Source organism: Rhincodon typus, chromosome 5, assembly GCF_021869965.1.
Source record: "Rhincodon typus isolate 14 chromosome 5, sRhiTyp1.1, whole genome shotgun sequence".
NCBI classification, from domain to species: Eukaryota; Metazoa; Chordata; class Chondrichthyes; order Orectolobiformes; family Rhincodontidae; genus Rhincodon; species Rhincodon typus.
Genome location: NC_063336.1, coordinates 94646757 through 94666496, shown reverse-complemented (window position 1 = coordinate 94666496; position 19740 = coordinate 94646757). Strand labels below are relative to the sequence as shown.

The following is a 19740-nucleotide window of genomic DNA, read 5'->3' as shown; positions in this document are numbered from 1 at the left end:
AAAAAGTCACTGTCTTAACCTCAAGTACTGTGCAATCAGGACACTACTCTAGAGTCAGAGTTAAGTGAGCTTTGGAAGAAGCCCAACTTTAAAAATGCAGCAACAAAGACAGAAATTGCTCAAAAACACATCAGGTCTGACAGCATCTGTGGAGAGAAAGCAGGGTTAACGTTTCAGGTCCAGTGACGCTTAGAGAGTCAGAGTGATATACAGCACAGAAACAGACCCTTTGGTCTAACCTGTCCATGCCGACCAGATATCCTAAATAAATCTAGTCCCATTTGTCAGCATTTAGCCCATATACCTCTAAACCTTCTTTTTCATATACCCATCCAGATGCCTTTTAAATGGTGTAATTGTACCAGCCTCCACCACTTCCTCTGGCAGCTCATTCAACCACCCTCTGCATGAAAAAGTTGCCCCTTAGGTCCTTTTTAAATCTTTCCCTTCTCACCTTAAACCTACGCCCTCTAGTTTTGGACTCTCCCAACCTGGGGAAAAGACATTGTCTATTTACCCTATCCACTGCCGCTCATGATTTTATAAATCTCTATAAGGTCACCCCTCAGCCTCTGATGCTCCAGAGAAAATAGCCCCAGTCTATTCAGCCTCTCCCTATAGCTCAAACCCTCCAACCCTGGCAACATCCTTAAATCTTTTCTGAATCTTTTCAAGTTTCACAACATCCTTCCGACAGGAGGGAGACCAGAATCGCACACAGTATTCCAATAGTGGCCTAACCAATGTCCTGTACAGCCGCAACATGATCTCCCAACTCCTGAACTCAATGCACTGACCAATAAAGGCAAGCATACCAAATGCCTTCTTCACTATCCTATCTACCTGCGACTCCACTTTCAAGGAACTGTGAAGCTGCACTCAAGGTATCTTTGCTCAGCAACATCCCCAGGACCTTACCATTAAGTGAGTAAGTCCTGCCTTTCCAAAATGCAGCACCTCACATTTATCTAAATTAAACTCCATCTGCCACTCCTCGGCCCGTTGGCCCATCTGATCAAGATCCTGTTGTACTCTGAGGTTCTCTGAAGAAGGGTCACTGGACCTGAAACATTAACTCTGCTTTTCCTGCACAGATGCTGCCAAACCTGCTGTGTTTTTCCAGCAATTTCTGGTTTTATTTTTGATGTCCATCGTCCACAGTTCTTTTTATTTGTTTAAAAATATAGCCCCTACTACATTCATAACACACAGATTTCCAGAATATGGCATCTTTGTTGATATGTTAACTTGCTGTTACGAAGGAGGAAATTTAATTAATATCATTGATTTAAGAAAAAATGGGACTGTGCATTCATGGATTTTTTTAGATTGTTCTCAGTTATGAGACACTATAAAATAACAATAGCATATCTCATCGCACTTATATGCTGGTTTGACTATTGAGATGCAATTTTTTTTAAAAAGGGTATTGCATTTTTATAATGCATGTCTCAACTTCAGGACATCCCAAAGTGCTATATTGCCATTGAAGCATTTTTTTTGAAACGTTGTCACTGCTGTGACATGTGAAATGAGATGACCAATATCAGCAGATCAAAATTCAACAAACTGAAATGTTTTAGGTGTTAGATAACATGTTGAATTTGGCCAGACAGTAGCAGAACTTCATCCCCCTTTGAAAAGTTGTACAGGATCTTTTCAGTTCACTTGGGTGGACAACACATCTAAACAATACAGCACTCCCTAATCCCTGCACAATGCTGTTGGCCTAGGTTCAGAATAAGTCTTATAACTATGATTTTCAGACTATGATGTGAATGCTGTTGCCGAGGCAAGGCTATTTATGGAAAGAAACTAGTCCTCACAATTAAACCTACCTCTGACCTGTAGTCACACTTAAAGCAGTTTCTGGTGTTCAAAGTACCAACATATGGCAGTTTTACAGCATTAATTTTGCTTCTCCACTGTTGTCAGCAGTTGGAATGACTTGAAACCCATCTTTGTGTTTTGCTGTGTTTTGTAAATGGATTTTTTTAGGCATGCATCGGAATTGAAAAACAAGCAGGAAAGCAAAATAATGCACAATACAGCATATTCCTTCATTTCTTGTCAACCCACTCTGGTTGGCAATACCTCAAGTATCTTTCTCCTCTAGTCTTCTGGTCCATCACTTTGAAAGGCTCTGAGAATCAGAACCCAACCCTTCACAATAACCCCCTTTTCCCCAAATGCCTGTACTTGAAATCTTGCAGCTTCAAATTCATCAATGTCCCCTAAGGATGGTCAACAACGTATCAAGGTCCAACTTGCAGCCTGTATCCATGCCAGAAACTTAACAAATTTCAAGTCTGTTTGCAATACTGACTATTCAACGAATATGCTAAGAGTAATAATTTGCAAAAACTAGCCACAAGCTGCAGTGTGACTGAGGTGAAAATATTGCTTTTTGGAGCAGAGGAAGGAGCTGGGATTACTGGGCGTTTTTTTGCTTAAAATATCAAATGTAAAGCCAAACATGAATTCTTTATCTTTTTAAAGGCTTGAAGGTAGGATGATCTATACACACGTCTGGAGTTTTCACTGGTTTGCAATTTACCCAAAATCAGCCAAACCAAGGCTAAAGATCAAAGAACTTCAATTGCAACTTACACCCAAGGCAAATCATCTTTTGTTTTGAGTAAATCCAAGAATGTCTATGACTCTGAATCTGACTCTAACTCTAACATTATGCTAGATATTGGCCATGCCATCAAGTTTGCACTCCTTGTGCTTATTTCAGCCCTACGAGGCTTTGTGAAAAATAAACTTGTTTAAAGGAGCAAGAGCACTTATGGGTATCTTTGTGAAAGTTTTTAAATATTCAAATCTTAAAAGTTACTAAGCAATGAATTACAGAAGACCAATTTATGAAATGAGGAAGTGGTTTTGTATAGACTTTTCAAAAAGTATTTTCAATTATTTCAAATGATTTGCAGCAGTGGACTAGATTAATTTTTTTTTGTCATGAATCCATTTTCATGTGTATTAATAAAATTATACCAGATTTCTACTCTTAAGTATTTTTTATAAAAACATTGCCCATTTGTGTTAGTTCAAGGCACATTTTATATATGTCAATATACAAGGAAACTTGAGCAAACAATTCACTTTGCAAGAGTAAAGTAATTTTAGTTTAATTTATTTGCACATCACTGCTCACAGCCAAAGTAGAAACTTTTGGCCATGTTTTTGACTGGCCAACTTCTTGCAGCTACATTTAACAAGTACTGCAAGAAAATATAAGTGGTGAATGAACTCGGTTGGAATGACTTGAAGCCCATCCTTGTATTTTGCAATGTTTTGTAAATGGATTTTTTTAGGCATGTGTTGGAATTGAAAAACAAGCAGGAAAGCAAAATAATGCATAACACAGCATGTTCTTGAAGAAATTACAGCATTATTCAAGTTTGGAGGCATTCCAAATAGAAGTCTTAAACATAAATGTGCTTATTTAGGCAGAACCATTGGTAATGCTTCACACAAAAGCAGAAGTATTTGATAAAAGAAAATTGAAATTTATTTAGTAATTTAAGATTTATAGATTGTCTTTTGTTTAAAAACCCATATGTGCAGGAATTTATTTATTTACTTAAATGTGATACGTGAGGGCAACAATTCAATTTATTTATTGACTCTCACTGAGTAAGGAAACTATTACTTATTTATTTTCCAGGAACCATTAATTGTTTTTGTCTCTAGGGAACACTCTTACAAGTTTGTTCCATGTGAAAGGTGGTGTATACTACTGTCTCATTTCTACGGTGTAAATGGCTTACCATGGTGATACCAAGGAAGCTGTCCTTCTGTTGTTTTGACAAAATAGAATTTTGACTTTGCTGATCTTGTGTTTTGCAGAAGAATAATGAGATCTATTTTCACACAGTTTCATATTTATTTGGTATCAGTAAAATGTTTGGAATTTCAGTTAGACCTGTACTAGCTACTATATACTGATTTATTTTCAGTTTTTAGTTTTGAATTAAATGCTTGGAGGTATTACTGTTAACCACCAAGTAAATTTGGTATCTGAAAAAACTTAAATCATAAACAGAATTTTTTGATTAGTAGGTATATACAATAATGGAAGGATTAAAATATATGCCTACAGAGAGATTATTTCAATTTGTCAGAGTGCTTCGAGGGAGCTAGACTCTGAAATTCATTGCTGACTGGTACTATTTGATGTTGACTGTCAATGCCTTTGAAAGGGACCTGAACTTGTTCTTTACTATTGCAGGGTCCAAATATATAGATATACTAATTCTGTGTCAATGTCATCTCCGGTACTGTACAATTTTGATTGTCTGAAGGCAGAGAAAAATTTTCCAGGTTTTTGTTTCACTCACTGGCCCTGTTTTTTTTTAAAATCCCCTCTCCTAGGATATAATGTGGACTGAAATGTTTAATCATGGAACTCAAGTCATGATGGCGATGGTGCAGCTGATGTTTTGTTCACTATTGTTTTCATGTGTTTTGTTTAGAGATGTGTCTATTTAATTCACTCAGCATTTGAAATGTAGTAAAACTCTGTGGCGTTGATTAGTAACACTTGTTTCTAACAATAGCACCAGTAAACCTTGGTCTTGTGTTCCATTTAATTCACATTTGTTTGTGTCTTAGTCTTAACAAATATTCATCTTTGATATTGGCAGTGGAATTACATTCACAAGACAAAACACATTCTATAGCTGCCTGGGACAGAGACGGGCCCGAATGAAATGACTGCAATTGTAGATTTTGAGTTGAAAATTACAGGAGACAGATTCACATAGGGCACCAACCTCCGCCTCCCTTCCATCGCGCCATCAGCAAAGGATGTAACACCCAAAACAATCAATAACAAATGGAAATCAATTTGATTAAGCAACAAAGAGTGCCAAAATGCAAATGAAGAACTAACTCGATTTTCCAATCATGGAAACAGGATTTTGTAAACCCAAATAGAAATTGCTGGAAAAGCTCAGCAGGTCTGGCAGCATCTGTGTAGAGAAATCAGAGTTAACGTTTCAGGTCGAGTGACCCTTACTAAGACCTACTGAGCTTTTCCAGAAATTTCTATGTTTGTTTCTGATTTACAGCATCCGCAGTTCTTTGTTTTTATTTTGTGAACCCAAATTTAGCTGGGTAAATTAGCATTATGTATGCCCCAATCTTTCTTCCTTTTCATTCTCTCTCTTCCCCTAAATATTCTCCTCTCTGAACACTTTTCTCTTCCTGTTTTTGAATAACGCACCTATTGTCTTTCATTTTCTTTTCACTTCAAACACTGATAATATTTCACAATCTTTTGTCAAATACCTGAACTTTTGCAAGGATACTTAACAAAACAAGTATTTTATTTAAATGCAGAGGAGATAAATTAAGACAAGGTATGATTCTAATTAATTGTTTCTCCCTTTGTTCTTGCTTTGTATCCAGAACCAGATTTCCAGAATGGAACTATAGAATTACAGTCTTCAGATGTTCCTAATAACCTTATAGGTATCCATTTAAATAGTTGGAGCTGCTTCTTATTGCAGGGCATAAGTCTTGAAGGTGAGACAAGTCTGCAGGATATGCACAGCACAAATAGTAAAAATTTTAATTTGTGCCAGAAAGTATACAGGTATCCGCTTCTTGAAACACGGGGCCAAATCTTCCTTTCAGCTCAAAGAAAACTCCCAAATGTCAGCCCAGCCTCCTCCATGTCCCCATGAATACACCATTTCCTTTAGGTCAGTCTTGCAACTGACATGCTCCCCATGCATCCTCCGTAACCATTCATCCAGTATGCACTATGTACAGTCCTCAGATTCCATGCAATATCAATAAAAATATTTTACATTGCTTGGGTGAAAAAAGGTGAATCCCTCAACATCCAATCAAAATCTGCATATCATTGAGTACTGAGAAAAATGCATTCTGTTTGAATAAAGATGACTGTCATACTTGTCATCCTATAAACTTGCCACAAGCCATGACAAAGGCACAATGTGTTACTACAACATCTTGATAATGTCATTCATTCTGGGATGAACTTGCCGAATCCCATTAAGCACTTGAAACTTGGTGAACCTTTGATTGTGGCCACACTTGTCCAAACAATAGGCTGGCCTTCAGACAGGCAAGAACAGAGAGTGCTCATTTCACTTTCATTGCAGAGTGTCTGCCAATCAATGTAGGAAAGCAATGACAGGATTTTTTTCAAGTGTTAAAACCAGGCGTTTTTAAAAAATAAGCTTGGAACCATTAAAATCGCAATGGAAAATATGATGGCACAGACTGGCAGTATGTATTAAACTCTTTTCATTGCTTTATAATACTTTCTCCATGAGAAAAGCACTGGGTGAACAAATGCACAAGTCTAATCAAAGTGTCAAAAAGATAGATCCTTATAAATCAATGCATTACAAAAGTATATATTATATCTAATACTGATATTTGAAGATTGTCATATTATCTGAAAGGTCAATGTAACATTCTTCTGTACAATTGACATGAATACAATTAAGACTTCTCAGCAGCTTTTCCATTTTCTTCACAAATTGTCATACCAAACCTGCCATGCTTTAATGAGCTTCCCAAACCCCATACCCACTGTTTAAAATCGTGTGTAAGAGGAAATCAGATTTTTGGTCCCCATTTGAACTGGGGAGCCTGACCTCAGTGGGGTTTGAAACCAGGCATTCTCAGCATGCAAAAGGGCTGAAGGAAAATGGTGTGGTGTTGGCAAAGCGGAGGAACTGAATTTCCACCAAAACAAATTTCACTGTGGCTAATCACATATTGAAAATCACCTCTGTACCCTGACAAAAATTCAGCCCAAGTTTTCCAGATGATAATTATTTCTGAAATACTGACCTGTACTTCTGCGTTTCACTATCCAAGTAGAATTGGTTGTACAATGAAAAGCCTTCGTTTGCTTCCCAATCACGCATTTGGATACGAAGGACATAGGTCTTCTGGTTGGTTAGCTGATGAGTAAATTCATTCCCCAACCAATATTCTCCAGCAGGATCACCAAATCCCTATAAACAAATTATGTTTACTTACAGCAATACATTTTTGTACATTTGTAATGAAAGAATGTTCAACATACTCAGTACTATTTGGTGATTACAGAAGCAGAGTGAAATTGCAAAACTGAACCACGCCTTTCTGCCATCTCTCCTATCCACTGAAGTAATCAGGCTCAGTTTGTAGAATTGCACTGTTATTTATTAAATGTAAAAGATCTCCTGCAGTATTGTGTTCGAACATTGTCGTAATTCATGAGTTTTATTCTAAAACACTTTTTAAGAAGTGATATGAATAACACATTATTTATCAATATTTTCCCTGAGTTTTAGTGTGTATTTTTCTATACCTGTGGTTTTCCTTTATTGAACCTTTTCCCAGCTGGGAAGATAATTTGACAGCATGTGACAATGCCACTCTATTACTAGTTGCAAGTTGGTAAACAATGTGCTTTTCTTCCGCACAAATTGGCATCCAACCTATCTCACTATGTGGAAGCATCTATGTCCTTTTATCTTAGAGTAAAGTTTGTTGGAGCCCCAACTCAGACAATCATATAACTCTTTGTCAATTGGATTACCACAATGAGTTCCCAATATTAAAGTGGTCAACTGTGTTTCCCAGAATGTTACTAAGCTGTTTAGACCAGCAAAACCTTAAGTTTGACTTCTAGTCTGTTCAGTAAGTTGGTTTGAGCTTGAGGCCATTGCAGTTGGCTTCCTTCCCCTGAAATAATCATCAGAAATATGCCTGCTTTTGATCACCATCCAGTGACCATTGTTGGATAATGCACAGCTGGTGAAGTCAGCATTAGGCTTTACTGTGACTGATCTTATTTCATCACACACGTAACAAAATGCTATTTGAATGCGTCCTGTGAGGGCACTTGTATCTGTAGAGTTATACAAGTAAGCACCTTCAAGAGGCGTAGGAAAAAAGGAGTTCATGACAACATAGGGTAAGGTCATCTCAACTGTATGGAGGAATGCCAACTATTCATGAAGAAGTTTAGCCTGAATTGGGGCCATTTATAACATGCACGGGCCTCTGAAACACATGTTCAGAGAACGAAGGCATTTTTTTAAACAAATACTGAGAGAAATTCAAAGCTAATTAATCCCACAAAAGTAAAACAAATGTTGCAAATGTTCCTGGTAGTTGCCTAGACTTCTGTAATGTGTTTCCTTTGAAATGATTATTTTAACATGATTAATCATTAGAGCTGAGAACATTGAACATCTGTTATTTTGAATTAATTTATTACAATCTTTCAGATTACTTTTGTTTATAACAAGTTATTGCGGAAAACATTGACTGTGATTAGCTGACAGCCCTCCTGGTGGTATTCCCACCCTCTTTCTCCAAATCCCTGTTTCCCACTCTCGTCCCAGTCTCAGTTTCCCACCACACACTCAAACTAAATCACCACATCCCAGCCAAGCATCTCTCAGGGGCAACTAGTTACGGATACTAAATGCTGGCCCAGCCAGCAATACCCACATTCCATGAATTAATGTTGGGGAAAAAAAATTATTTTTCCTTCTCCCAATCACTCCAAAGACGTGTCAGTTCCTTTTGCCTGCACAAGTGGGTGGCTCAGGATAAGTGGGGTGCATGCGTATCAGGGAACTCAACACAAAGCACAAATTTATAAAAGGATCTGATTCCTAAGATTACATAAGTAAAAGATCTGCGTAAAGTGATGGGATTTGGGCCTCGTGTACTTTCACATCTGAAGATAAAGGTAACTTTTGGACACAGAGCATCTGAATTGCCACAACTGTTTTACCCAGTAGAAGGACAGGGCAGGGTGGGAGTTGTGGGAATTACTGTTACGTGGTTCACAGCAATGACATTATCTCAAGGATGGAGTCAGTCCATACAGGACCAATAACCACTTGACTTCCTCAAGATATATACACAAAATTAAACACTGTCCACAATAATCTGTGAAGAGGGGAATTCCAGTATACAAGTGTGAAATGTACATTTCCCAGATGGCCATTTCTATGGCCAATCTGAATGAAATTTACAGATCGTTGCCAAGTTTGGTTCTGTGGACTCGGGTCACCCATCTGCAGTTGATTTTTGCTGATTTGTTTTTTTTCACTTATTATCTTTAAATCAGTCTGAGCCAAATTTGAATCCAGATCCTAAAGGATAGAAGGGCCCATTGCACTTGCTGGTTATCTACAGTCACTTTGAAAAATCTTACCACTTTGTATTCTTTCCATGTGCGTTGAAAATCCATTTTGCCATCTTGACGACGTTGTATTACAGTCCATCCTCCTCCATTGGATTCCATATCACAAAATGCCTGTTGTAATAGGATAAATATAATACAACTGACTTCATATATTTGTGAGCTAATTAGAACTTTTCAATTTAGCATCCACTGGTATTCTCAGTCGGCTTTCAGAAACAGGGTCGAACATACTTTTAGAAAATCAGGCTTGACCAAATGCGCTGAAACGTGAAGACTTTTTCTCTCCACAAATACTGCCATCTGTTGAGCATTTTTGTCAGATTTCCAGCACCCACAGTATTTTGTTTGTACTTTACACATTATTTGATGCACTTAATTCATGACTTCATTTTGCTTCCTGCACTGGTTGCAAAATTACAATGATTTAGTGTAATGCTTGCAATTATGTTTTTTCTGTTTTACGTATCTCAGACACAATCCACACAGGAACATGATCTGAAATTGGATTTTTGGTGCTTCTTTCTTGATTGTAAATCATGCACCAATTTCACCAATAGCTATTACTATTTATTAAAATCTTAATTATAGTACTAATGTATATCTTTCATTTAGATTAAATTTAGCATTAAATACAAATATAACAAGGGCTCAGAAATGGTGTTTCCATTGTTCAAGCATAGAATTATGAAATGATGCAATGCAGAAGAAAGCCATTTGGCTCATAATGCCTGTATCAGCACTTTGCAAGAAGTACACATTAAGTCCCACTCCCCTGCCCTTTCCCATAGCCTTATGCATGTTTCCCCTTCAAGTATTCAGCCAATTCTCTTTCAAAAGTTATTAGTATATCTGCATTCACTATCCTTTCAGGCACCCGGTTCCAGATCAGAAAAAGTCACAGTGCAAAAACATTTATCCTTGTCTTGCCTTTGGCTTGGTAGCTAATTCTTTGTCCCTTCAGGTTAGTAACCTTTCTGCCATTGGAAATTGTTTTTCCCATATTTGCATGCTATGATGCTTTTATTAAACTCAACCGCTGCCACTTCCACACAACTCCCCCTCCAAATATCTAGAGAAGCTAACTAGTGTTCATATTTTCATATTCAATCAGGTGGCATTGGAATCTCTGACTGGATATGAACATAGACATTAGGAGCAGGAGTAAACGATTCTGCCCTTCAAGCCTGCTCCACAGATAAGATCTTGCCTGATCTGATTGTGGCCTCTACTTTCCCATCTGAACCTTTCGTACTTTGACTGTCTTGTTACTCCAGAATCTATCTAACTCAGCCTTGAAATGTTCAATGACCCTGCCCTGACTGCTCTTTGGGGAAGAGAATTCAACAGGCTAATGACCCTCTGAGGGAAATAAAACATTGCTTTTGTCTTAAATGGGAGGCCCCCCTTTTTTTTTTTAACAAACTGAATCCCCTCATTACACATTCCCTCACAAGGGGAGACCTCATTTCAGCATCCACTTTGTAAAGTTCCATCAGGAACTATTTTGTTTCATTAAGATCACCTCTTATTATTTCTAACTCCAAGCTGTCCAACCTTTCTTCATAAAACCAATCCTTTCATCCAAGGAATCAAACAAGTAACCTCCTTTGTACTACCTCCACTGCATTTCTCTTAAAATGAGGAGAGCAAAACTCTACACAGTGCTACAGATGTGGTCTCATCAATGCTCTGTACAACTGTAACAAAACTTCCCTATTTTTATATTCCATTCCCCTTTCAATAAAAGAAAATTCAATGCCTTCTTAATCACTTGTTGCACATATATGCTAGCTTTTTGTAATTCATGTAACAGGACACCAGATCCCTTCAACTTCAGAATTCTGTAATCTCATTTCATTTGAATAATATGTTGCTTTTCTATTCTTCTTGCCAAATTGGAAAAGTTCATAGTCTCCCATTTTATACCTCATGTGCCAAATTTTTGCTTATTTACTTAACGTATCCTGTATCCCTTTGAGGAAATTCCTGATGTCTTCTTTACAACTTACTCTCCTACCTATCTTTATGACATCAGCAAATTTTGAAACCATACATTCAGTCCCTTCATCGGTATGCAAGATTCTAAGTAGTTGAGGTCCCAGCACTGATGCTTGTAGCATTCAACTGAGTACATCAAAAGTGATCCATTTATCCTGTTTCCTGGTTGTTAAGTAATCCTCTACCCATACTGATATGTTACTCCCTACATCTTAAGGTCTTATTTGTAGTAACTTTGTGTCAGAAGCCTTCTGCAAATCCATGTGCACCACGTTCAAAGGTTCCTGTTTGTCCATGTTACTCGTTACTTCCTCAAAGAACTCTAATAAATTAGTCAAACATCATTTCTCTTTCACACAACCATATTGACTCTGCTGGATTGCATTAAGATTTTCTAATTGCCCTGGTACAACCTCCTTAATTAAAAATTCCAGCGATTTCCTTCTGTCAAATGTCGAGCTAACAAGCCTGTCGATTCCTGCTTTCTACTTCATTTTTTTGAATAAGGAATTAAATTCACTATTTTCCAATCTGATAGCACCTTTCCAGAATCTAGGGAATTTTGTAAAATTATGATTTAATACATCTACTACGGTATGTTTTTTTTAAGATTCTAGGATGAAATCCAACAGGACTTTGTCAGTCTTCTAGTTTTCTCAGTGCTTTCCCTTTCCTTAATGGCTGTCACTGTTTTAAATTCCTACCTCCCATTCATCTTTTGATTTTCAAACATTTCTTGGATATTATCTTCCAATGTGAAGCCAAACACAAATATCTGTTCGATGATTCCTCAATTTTCCTTACTTCCCAAAATTAATTCTGTTGACTCACTTTCTAGAGGACCAAGCTACTTACTTATCCTTTCTCTTAATACCGCTAGAAAACATTTCTAGTAGTATCACAGTACAATTTTTCCCTCTTCATTTTAATCATTCTTTGCTGTTCTTTTAACATTTTGTTAATCTTCTGACATTACACTGAGCTTCATGAAATTATACACTTTTTCTTTCAGTTTGATAATGTCTTTAACTTCTGTAATTAACCACGTATTATGCATCTTTCTATATTTTTTCTTTCTCAGTTAAATCTCTCAAATATCTCCTTGAACATCACTGCATTTCTCCTGGCCTATCCTTTACTAATTTTGCAGTTTACTTTAGCGAGTTCTGCCTTTATGTCTACGTAATTAAGTTTTAAAACACTCATCTTAGTATGATTCCTCAAAAGGAGCCAAATGACCTCACTGATCTGTAATTATTTTGTCATCTTGTGAAAATGTTCAGTTTTGATGGATCACCCTCTTTAATTGAGTAAATGATTCAGTACATCTAAGCTGAACTTTTTTAGGCAGATATTTGTTCTGTTATATCATAGTTTGTGGCTTCCAAAAAGATTACTTTGCTCCTTGATAATCATCAATCTAGTTACAGACATTCTGGCAAGTGTTTCTGACTATTTGGTATCATAACGTATCAATTTTGTACTTGGCAGGAAAGCACAGATGTGATTTGGTACTTACTTGATTAAGAAAGGCTCTTCAAGTATTAGAATTAACTGTCTACCATTTTTAGTAACTTGGTTTCCAGTACCCTGTACCAGTTTTGTTTTGACAGTTTACTGAAGTAGTGCAATATTCTCTTTCTAACAACAGAATATTTTCAGTAGAGACATAATCCATGAGAGGACCTTGAAATTATAACTTGTTTATTAATTAAGTAATAATAGAGTAAACCATACCTATTATTCATTTGAATTAAGACATTTTAAAAATTGAGTTCTGTTATGCTTCACTGGGGTTTTGTAATGGAAACCAAGCCCCACTATTCCTGGAGTCATAGAATCATGGAGCTGTACGGCATGGAAACAGACCTTTTGGTCCAATTTGTCCATGCCAACCAGATATCCTGAATTAGTCTAGTCCCATTTGCCAGCATTTGTCCCATATCCCTTTAAACCCTTCCTATTCATATACCCATCCAGATGCCTTTTAAATGTTCTTCCACCACTTCCTCTGACAGCTTATTCCATACATGCACCACCCTCTGTGTGAAAATGTGCCCCTTAGATCCCTTTTAAACCTTTCCCCCCTCATCTTAAACCTATGCTGTCTAGTTTTTGACTCCCCCACCCTGAGGAAAAGGCCTTGTCTATTCACCCTATCCATGCCCCTCATGATTTTATAAACTTCTTTAAGGTCACTGTCCAGCTTCTGACGCTTTAGGGAAAATAGCCCCAGCCTATTCAGCCTCTCCCTATAGCTCAAACCTCCAAACCTGGCAACATCCTTGTAAATCTTTTCCGAACCCTTTCAATTTTCACAACATCCTTCCTATACTTGTCACAAAAGTTAGAAGTTTTATACAGTATGCAAATTTCCCTAATTTTCATGTCTTTTAGGCTCAGGTTCACAGAAAGCATGGACCAGATTTTTACACTTAACCATAATTACTATTTATTACATAAAATCATTTTAACTGCAGGCAAACAATTAAGAGCCATCAAAATATAACTCTACTAGTTTGAACTCTCTCTTATAAAACTCCCCCTCCACTCTCATACATTTAATAGACATGGGAAGAAAAAGGTGTTTTAGGTGGATAGTAAGGCTGGGAAGATCAATAGTCCCTGTCCACAGTATTCACTGAGATGATCCTTATGGCTTGTCAGGGCTTGCTGCACTTCACTCTTGCTTCTGCAGCTACTTTCACTTGCTTGCAGGAGGCACAGAGTGACTGGTTCACACTTCCAAAGTCTCTAGCTTATTTGTTAAAAGTAACAGCTTACTGCAACTGATGAGAGGAAATTGGCTTTCTTCAGGATTAACTTTTTTTCTACAGGGGAAAAAAAATTTCCTTCCTTGTTGGAGTTCTGATGGCTTCTGGCTAAACATTCACACACTCAAGCTGTTAAGCTAGGTAGAAGGCCTCTGTTTTTGACAACTGGTCACTATTCCACAGAATAATCAGCTAGTTGTTGCTGGCCAAATTTCCTGTTGTATACGCCCCCTGGCTCCATCTGATCTGCAGTAAACTTGTTCCATTGCATTAACAAACAGCAGTGTAAAAATCAGTCAGCTCTTAAAACGTGCAGTAATCATTTCTACAGTCCTTTTCACATTCCAGTCCACAACCAAAAATACAGAAGAATAAAAAGACATGGATCTACAGTTACACTCTATGATTAAATTTGTGGAATACTGATTATTTCTCATTCTTGAGACTGCCTCATTTGTGCATAATGTAAATTTATAACTATAAAATTCCAAGCAGCTCTGCTTTTGCTGGTAAGAGCAGGTAGTATTTTATTAGCTAACGTTTCAACTCCAAGACCTAGATATTAACTCAATAGCCTAAATAAGCTGTGAGTGGAGTACATGCCTGAGGGTGTTGATGAGTGGAAAACCCTGGGAATCTTTAAATTGGGGAAGACTTGCAAGGCTGAGAGGGGTATATTCCTCCCTTCTTGGTTCATGAGTATTCAAAAGCCCAGTGCAAAGATTTAACCCCAAGTTGTTCTTTTATCTCCCTGGTAAGGACAAAGGACCAGCAAAATTATTCTGGGGTGCCCACCTCACGGACGCTCCACAGAGCTCCAAATTTGGAGAAGAATCATCGAACAGACTTTTGAAGTAGAATTGAGAGGCATGAACTTACTATTCATTTATTTCTCCATGACAGTGGGGACCCGTGGCTCATGAAGACATTCTCATTCTCAGAATAAATGCATTCTGCACAGAAGGCAAACAAATATTTAAACTTGAATAAACCCTATTTAAACTGTGGAGTATTGAATCTACTCCTCTGGATCTGTTTTGTGAGGAGTTTTGAAGACAGCAGAGCCCGAAGCTGCCTGAATATTCAAAGATTTGCAACAGTACTATCAATGCAGGAAATAAATACCTGCTGGTAACTAGCTTGCCTCCTCATTCCTCCCAATAAATTGATTGCACTCCCAATGAGCGAGCCCATGGTATCATTCACCCTTTCCTGTTCTAAAGTGCTGTAATTCGGAATTAAAGCACTCCACAGGAATCTGCCACTCCAGTTTAACAATTTTCCACTCGGCAAACTTTGAGAATAACTACATTAAACATAACTACAGAAATGGTATTTCCTTTATAGGGTCCTGGGAAAGATAGGTGAATTATGAAATCATTTTTAGAGAGCATTTTAGAACAAATGTACTGTTGTCACTTAACCAAGAAGTGTAGTCAAATAAGTATTTGATTATTTTAAAAATAGTGCTTAAGATTTGAAAGTTAGCATCTTCAGTGAACATTTGTAAGACATCTTTGTATCATTTTTATTTGTCTCAACAGATGATTTGAAACAGATGCTTTTAGATAGCCCAAATTGTCAATGTACTGTACTTTGTGAAATGGTTCGTGTGCAATTCAGAAAGATTCTAGACTCGAGTCAGGCTAGGATGAGTTAACAATCACACTAGAAGGAATGAACAGAGGTTTGCACTCCTGATAGGTGACTCATGAACCATCTGAAATGCAAGCATGCATTGGAAAGGACTCAGAGTAGCAATTATGCCCCAACCCCCGGCCAAACCATGGTGAGGCTTAAAGTATTGGCAAGGATCTGTAGCTCAGGTTGTGGATGAGATTGTTGAATTGTTTGCCCTTTGTCTGCTGGTAGGATTATGATGTTCTTGTCTTTCTTGAGTTTGTCTAGTGCTTTTCTCTCTGCTGTGTTCAGGTTGTCCCTTTGTTCCTTCTGTGCTGTGTGGGAATTATAGTTTGTCGGATTGCTTGTTGTGTTTCGTCCATAAGTTTGTTGTCTTTTAATGTAGTCTCCAGGGCAACCATGAAGTCTGTTCCGTTCGCATCTTTGTGGTTATAGTTCAGTCCGTGTAATAGGACAGCTTTCTCAGTTTCTGTGAGTTGTCTGTTAGGTTTCTTATCCATGTGTCCAATTTGTTGTCCTTGTTTTTGTGGTGGATCAGTTTGGTGAGTTTTTCCTGTAGTTTATGTCCCTTCTTAGTTTTGGTTTTGTGTTGATTGATGGTGATGGCCTGTTCTAGTAGTCCATTGCTGGTCCGTTGAGTTTAGATACTGTGATTTTTGGCGTGTAGTTTCTGGCTCGTACCTGTGGAGTTGGTTATGGGCATCATTAATCATTGCTTATAGCATTCTGCGTCCATGGTGAGGCTGCCACACTCTAAACAGTGATGTAATTTGGAGGATTCAATTCCAGATTCCACAGCTCCTTGCATGCCCAAATCTCTCAGTTTAATATTGATCTCTAACCTTAGACTGTCATCACAGGCTTTCTTCAGTTCAACAAAGCACATCACTCTTACATTCTCTATTGCTACTGGAGTCCAAATAATTGGTTTCTAGTTGATTTGTGTGGATGGTGTCCCATGGATGTTTGTATACACTCAACTAAAGGCTTTACTTTCACTTAAGTACTTTATTTCTCAATCAAACAATATCATTACATTACATAGTGTAGACTCAATTATTTTATGATTTATTTTCCAAATTATTTCTTCATTCTGCCACAGCAGTAGGCCGTAGCATCATGAATATCTCATATTGACATTAATTTTAATTGTCATTAGCATTAGTTTTGTTCCACTTGTCTTTGAGCCATTAGAGCTGTAATAGCCATACTTGTGTTAGTTAGAATTAGGCTTTTCTTTCTTCTCGAAACTACCATTATACGTAATGTCCTACTCTTTCCAGTGCATTTATATAGCAATATTTTGAATCAATAAATGATGTGCGCAGTTTAGTTATTAATTATGTTAATTACCTGTTGAGTCAGCAGAAGCATAAAGTACTGAAATAAAATGAACTGCAAATGTGTCCCCAATAATGGTCCATATGTTACTTTCCTTGAGGGCATCACTCAAGGATCAATGCTTCTTTCTCATCTGTGTAATCGAAACAATTTAATGTAGTCCAAACAGAATCATTGTCAGCTGATTGCTCCATTGCACAATGGTATCCCTTTGAGACTTAGTTTCCTCAAAACTGTCATTTCCATTGACTCATGATCAGATGGTTTATTTGTGATCCCAGGCCAAAAATTTTTTAATCAAAGACTGTTGCGCTCACTACTTCCCAACTATGATGGGGCTCCTTATTCTGCCACAGTGAAGGTATGCAGGCCTTTGGGCATCCAAGCTTCCTACAGCTTTCTCAAATCAATTTTGAATAGGCTATTAATTGCCATATCAAGCAGTCAAAAAATGATTTATTCGGTGTACACCACCCTGCACAAAACATCATTGTGAAGGTCAAAGGTTTATTTTACTCTCACTTAGAGTTAAAATGTCCCAGAGAAGGAAGAGCTATCCTATTGCCTTAGAAACTGCTGCTTATTATAGCTGATGTCTGCTCGATTTAGGGTCATTGTAGTACTGAAAACTTGCTGGCATGCTTCCATTTGAACACAATTTTAAGTGTCCCCTTAAATTTATATTCAACTTAGTGGCATCTCATCCATTGATTTAATTTGTAGTTCAGGGCCTTTCATGGAACCTATATGGAGTTTTTAGAAACCTAAAAACCTTCTTTTATTTGAATGCTGAATTATATTGATCTCCTGAGCTGCTGTTCTCTGCTCATTCTCAGCAATCTCAATCACTTCAAAGATATTTGTGGTTACTTCATGTCTTGGCCTTTTAACTCAACATGACTTAATGTTTGACGTTTTTTGAAAACAAACCATCGACCTCTTCAGTCCAGTTCTGGATTGGTTTTGTCGAGCCTTTTTCATCTGCTTCCAAACACCTCCATGTGGGGAGAAACTTAAGATGCTCCAGTTGTTCCATCTAATCTTGTAGAAGATGGTTTAACCTGGTCTTCATAATATCACTAACAACACAGTGTGGAGCTGGATGGAAACAGCAGGCCAGGCAGCATCAGAGGAGCAGGAAAGCTGACGTTTCGGGTCGGGACCCTTCTTCAGAAATGTCAGCTTTCCTGCTTCTCTGTTGCAGCCTAGCCTGGTGTGTTCCTCCAGCACCACACTGTGTTATCTCTGACTCCAGCATCAGCAGTTCTTACTATCTCTTCATAATATCATTAGATGTCTGTCCTCCAAGTTAGCTGCATTGCCCCAGAACTGTTTGTATTTGTTGATGAAATGGAATATTATTTCTGTTGCTGTAACACCTCAGTATTTCAGATTTTTGTTTTGGAAGTGTGTCAGACTGACTTAAGTATCATATACTTGAAACAATAGCCATTCCCAACTGAATAGCTGGGAATAACCCAACAGGCAAGTAGCAAGCAAGAGGAATGGCAGGAACAATTTAAAACAGAAAGCAAAGCATCAATAAGGTACAGTCAGCAATAGCTATCAATTACAGAGTCACAGAGTCATACAGCACGGAAACAGACCCTTCGGTCCAACTTATCCATGTTGACCAAGTTTCCCAAACTAAACTAGTCCCACTTGCCTGCATTTTCCCCATATCCCTCTAAATCCTTCCTATTCATGTACCTGTCCAAATGTCTTTCAAATGTTGTAACTGTACCTACGTTCACCACTTCCTCTGTCAGTTCATTCCACATCCAAACCACCCTCTATGTGAAAAGTTGCCCTTCAGACCCCTTTTAAATCTTTCTTCTCTTACCTTAAAAATATGCCCTTTAGTTTTAGGGTTAGTCCCCCAACCTAGATAAAAGAACTTTGCTATTCACCTTAGCTATGCCCCTCGTGATTTTATAAAATCTCTATAAAGTCAACCTTCAACCTCCTATGCTCCAGTGGAAAAAGTCCCAGCTTATCCGGCATCTTATAACTCCAATCCTGGCAACATCCTTCTGAACCTCTCCAGTTTAATAATATCCTTCCCATAGCAGGGAGATCAAAACTGTACGGATTACTCCAGAAATGGCCTCACCAAAGCCCTGTACACCCTCTACATGATGTCCCAACTCCTGTGTTCAGTGATCTGAGCAATGACGGCAAGTATGCTAAATTATTTACAAAAACTAATTATTTCTAAAAAGTTCCATCATTTTGACAGAACCTACTTAGGCATTATAAGGATTGAAGGCGCCTTACCACAAGCTATGCTATGGCAGCTCTGCTAGTTAGTATAACTACAGAAAAAAAATCTCTGTACAAATCTTGTCCATCACACGTGTCACCCTTCACCTTTTAGATACTATGCAATGAAAATCTCTCTCCTGAAAACAAGTGTAAACCAATGCAGGCAATCATATGGAATATACACTTCAGCAGCAGAAAATGTTACAGTCACCCAATTAATTATTTAATCATCTCCTGAATGAAAGTAAAATTTGTAGCTTTAATGTAGTTTCTATGAGAAAGTTAACACAATAATTCAGAGGGCCTTCTTGTGGCACAGTAGTAGTGGTGTGCAGTAACATCTCTGGACAAGTTGTTTAGAAAATTCAGAGACAGTGGGAACTGCCGATGCTGGAGAATCTGAGATAACAAGGTGTAGAGCTGGATGAACACAGCAGGCCAAGCAGCATCAGAGGAGCAGGAAAGCTGACAGTTTGGGTCTGGACCCTTCTTCAGAAATCATTTCTGAAGAAGGGTCCA

General features: G+C 37.8%; 2 protein-coding genes across 2 annotated transcripts in view; one reads left to right on the top strand and one right to left on the bottom strand.

Moving 5' to 3' along the window:
- mcph1 (microcephalin 1) overlaps positions 1-19740 on the top strand; it is a 265997-nt gene that overhangs the window by 126348 nt on the left and 119909 nt on the right. The gene's annotated exons all lie outside the window — the stretch shown is intronic.
- LOC109931991 (angiopoietin-2) overlaps positions 1-19740 on the bottom strand; it is a 70297-nt gene that overhangs the window by 14802 nt on the left and 35755 nt on the right. The window contains exons 4-6 of the mRNA XM_048596593.1: positions 15100-15280; positions 9212-9313; positions 6841-7007 (exon numbers count right to left, since the gene is read on the bottom strand). Coding sequence (XP_048452550.1) covers positions 6841-7007; positions 9212-9313; positions 15100-15280 — 450 coding nt within the window. The remainder of the gene's footprint in view (positions 1-6840; positions 7008-9211; positions 9314-15099; positions 15281-19740) is intronic.